A 2,157-nucleotide genomic window follows, 5' to 3' on the forward strand; every position below is an offset into this window, starting at 1 on the left:
TCGTCCCGGGGGCAGCGCCCGCCTTGCCCGCTCCTGGCATCCCCAGCGGGCCGGGCAGATGGAGCTCCCGGCCGGGGATCGGGCGGCTCCTGGGCCGGGTGAGCAGGGCGGCCGGGGAGGTGAAGCTGCCCCGAGCCAGGGAGCAGGAGGAGAAGGGGAAGTTTCCGCTCAGCTTCTTGAGTTCCAGCACTTGGTCCCGCGCCCGGGCCAGGGCCGCGGTCAGCTGGCAGCGCTCCTCGCACTCCCTGCGCACCGTCTCCTGCAGGAGCCCGTTCTGTGGGACAGAAACAAAGCCCGGGATGAAACACACCCGGGACGCAGTGGGAAACACCAGGGCAGGCATCACAAGTTACTTCCGTCCGCCCAACCTCCCTCCAGCCAGCGGGAAGCTGGGAATGCTGCTCTTGGAGGGGGAAAAGCAACACACGCAGCCCCTTCCTTCTGGTAAGACGCCCAAGAAGTTGTTCTCCTCTCAAGCTTCAGCACCTGTGCACCGATTGCTGTGCACTCACTGCCCAAATAACTGGGATAAATGGTTTTCAGCCTCGTGTTTCCACAGAGTTGGGGTGGTGATGGCCACCCCCATCCTGGCAGGGGGTGCTGCCTCCAGCAGACCCCTGAGCCAACCCCATCTCACCAGCCCACACTGCTGCAGGATGCAGAACTCACTGGTGATGCTGATTTTCCTGGTCTCTAGTCGAAACAAAAAGTAAATAAAACACAGGCACAATGTCAATAAAATGATTCATGAAAATTCAGAACCACTGAAAGCAGAAAACACCCACTTTCTGTTCTGTTTCTGGTGCTGACACCAGGAAGTCCGTGAGAAGAGAGGAGCAGCAACCACACCACAGTCTCCACCAGAGAGTGACGACTGAGTCAGGGACACTCTCAGTCATGCACAGCTCAGTGCCCAGACACAAACCTTGTGCAAACCTCTGCAGCACCAGAAGCATGAGCTGGTGCTGGGGCAGCCCACAGCTCACCTTGCATTTCAAATTCTCTATGTGATTAAGACAGGGAAGAAAAAATGTGAGAGAGATGATCTCCATAGCCCTTTTTTTAAATTTGCATTTTGAAGGGCAAATACTGGTGTGAGTAAAGCCAGAGTGTGTTGCCACTAACCTGGAAGGTGGCAGGTTCTGTTTAGCCAAGAGGACGTTCTTAAAACTATTACATTTTTGCCTGTGTGTTCCTGACAAAACTTGAAAAATGACAGAGAAATGAGAAGTCCTTTGCTGAGGGTTGTGGGTTTTTTTTAGATTTTAAAATCTTACTTTGGTCGAAGCATCTGTGGATGCACAGAGCAAAGCATTTATGGATGGAGAATGGAAACACAGAAGTTCTGCTCAGGCTGAACCTCTGTGCCACCTGCAAGAGAAGGAGCTGCTGGAGAAGGAACATAACTATGTGCAGAAGTAGAAGTGGGAGAGATATAAATATCCAAACTAACTTATTCTCTAACCATCCAACTCTGCAGATGACAAAAAGTCAGGTGTTACTCTCCCTGCCACTCAGGTGGTCACTGATGGTCCATGAGATGGTCTGGGAAGCATTACCTGCCAATCTGAGGCACTATCCTGAGAAGTTCATCTACCAAGAAGACCCTCTTCAAACCAGTTCCAGTTTTCCATCACTCTTACCTCCCCATTTCCTACTATAATTGGATTAGAGGAGGAACTCTGCTTCAGAGAGGGACACTAAGAACATGAGCAGAGCTGGTGGGATCTCAGGAGTGATGGCACCCATGTGTTCCACACTCTGCTGAAGGTCCTGACCAACCCTTGAAGAGCACGTGTCTCTCCAGGAGCCTTCTCCATAGGTCCAGGACAGAATTGCCAGTATCATTCTAATTTTACTAACATGGTGCTTCTGAACATTTTTCAAGGAAGAAATCATTAGCAACCCAAGGCCTAATTCATGATGAAGAGTTTTATTCTCACTGTTTACCAACTTTTTTCCTGCCACTTCATAACTTTGGACATTCCAGTCTAATCTTATCTGCAGCCCCTGGCTGCACTGCTATCACATTTCTGGTGGGGCAGCACAGCTCACTCTCCTCCCTTCCCATTATATTCCAAACATTCAGCAAATGCCTGTGGTAAGAGTATCCATCAGCCAAGTTTCCCTCCACATCTTGCTGAGTTTTTAGGCATT

At 50.8% G+C, this 2,157-nt stretch overlaps 1 protein-coding gene across 1 annotated transcript in view; it reads right to left on the bottom strand.

The window, feature by feature from the left end:
* LEKR1 (leucine, glutamate and lysine rich 1) overlaps positions 1-2,157 on the bottom strand; it is a 58,811-nt gene that overhangs the window by 18,172 nt on the left and 38,482 nt on the right. Inside the window, exon 12 of the mRNA XM_009995736.1 lies at positions 23-274. Coding sequence (XP_009994038.1) covers positions 23-274 — 252 coding nt within the window. The remainder of the gene's footprint in view (positions 1-22; positions 275-2,157) is intronic.

This window comes from Chaetura pelagica, unplaced genomic scaffold (genome assembly GCF_000747805.2).
Source record: "Chaetura pelagica isolate M959 unplaced genomic scaffold, ChaPel_1.0 scaffold394, whole genome shotgun sequence".
In the NCBI taxonomy this organism is placed as follows: Eukaryota; Metazoa; Chordata; class Aves; order Apodiformes; family Apodidae; genus Chaetura; species Chaetura pelagica.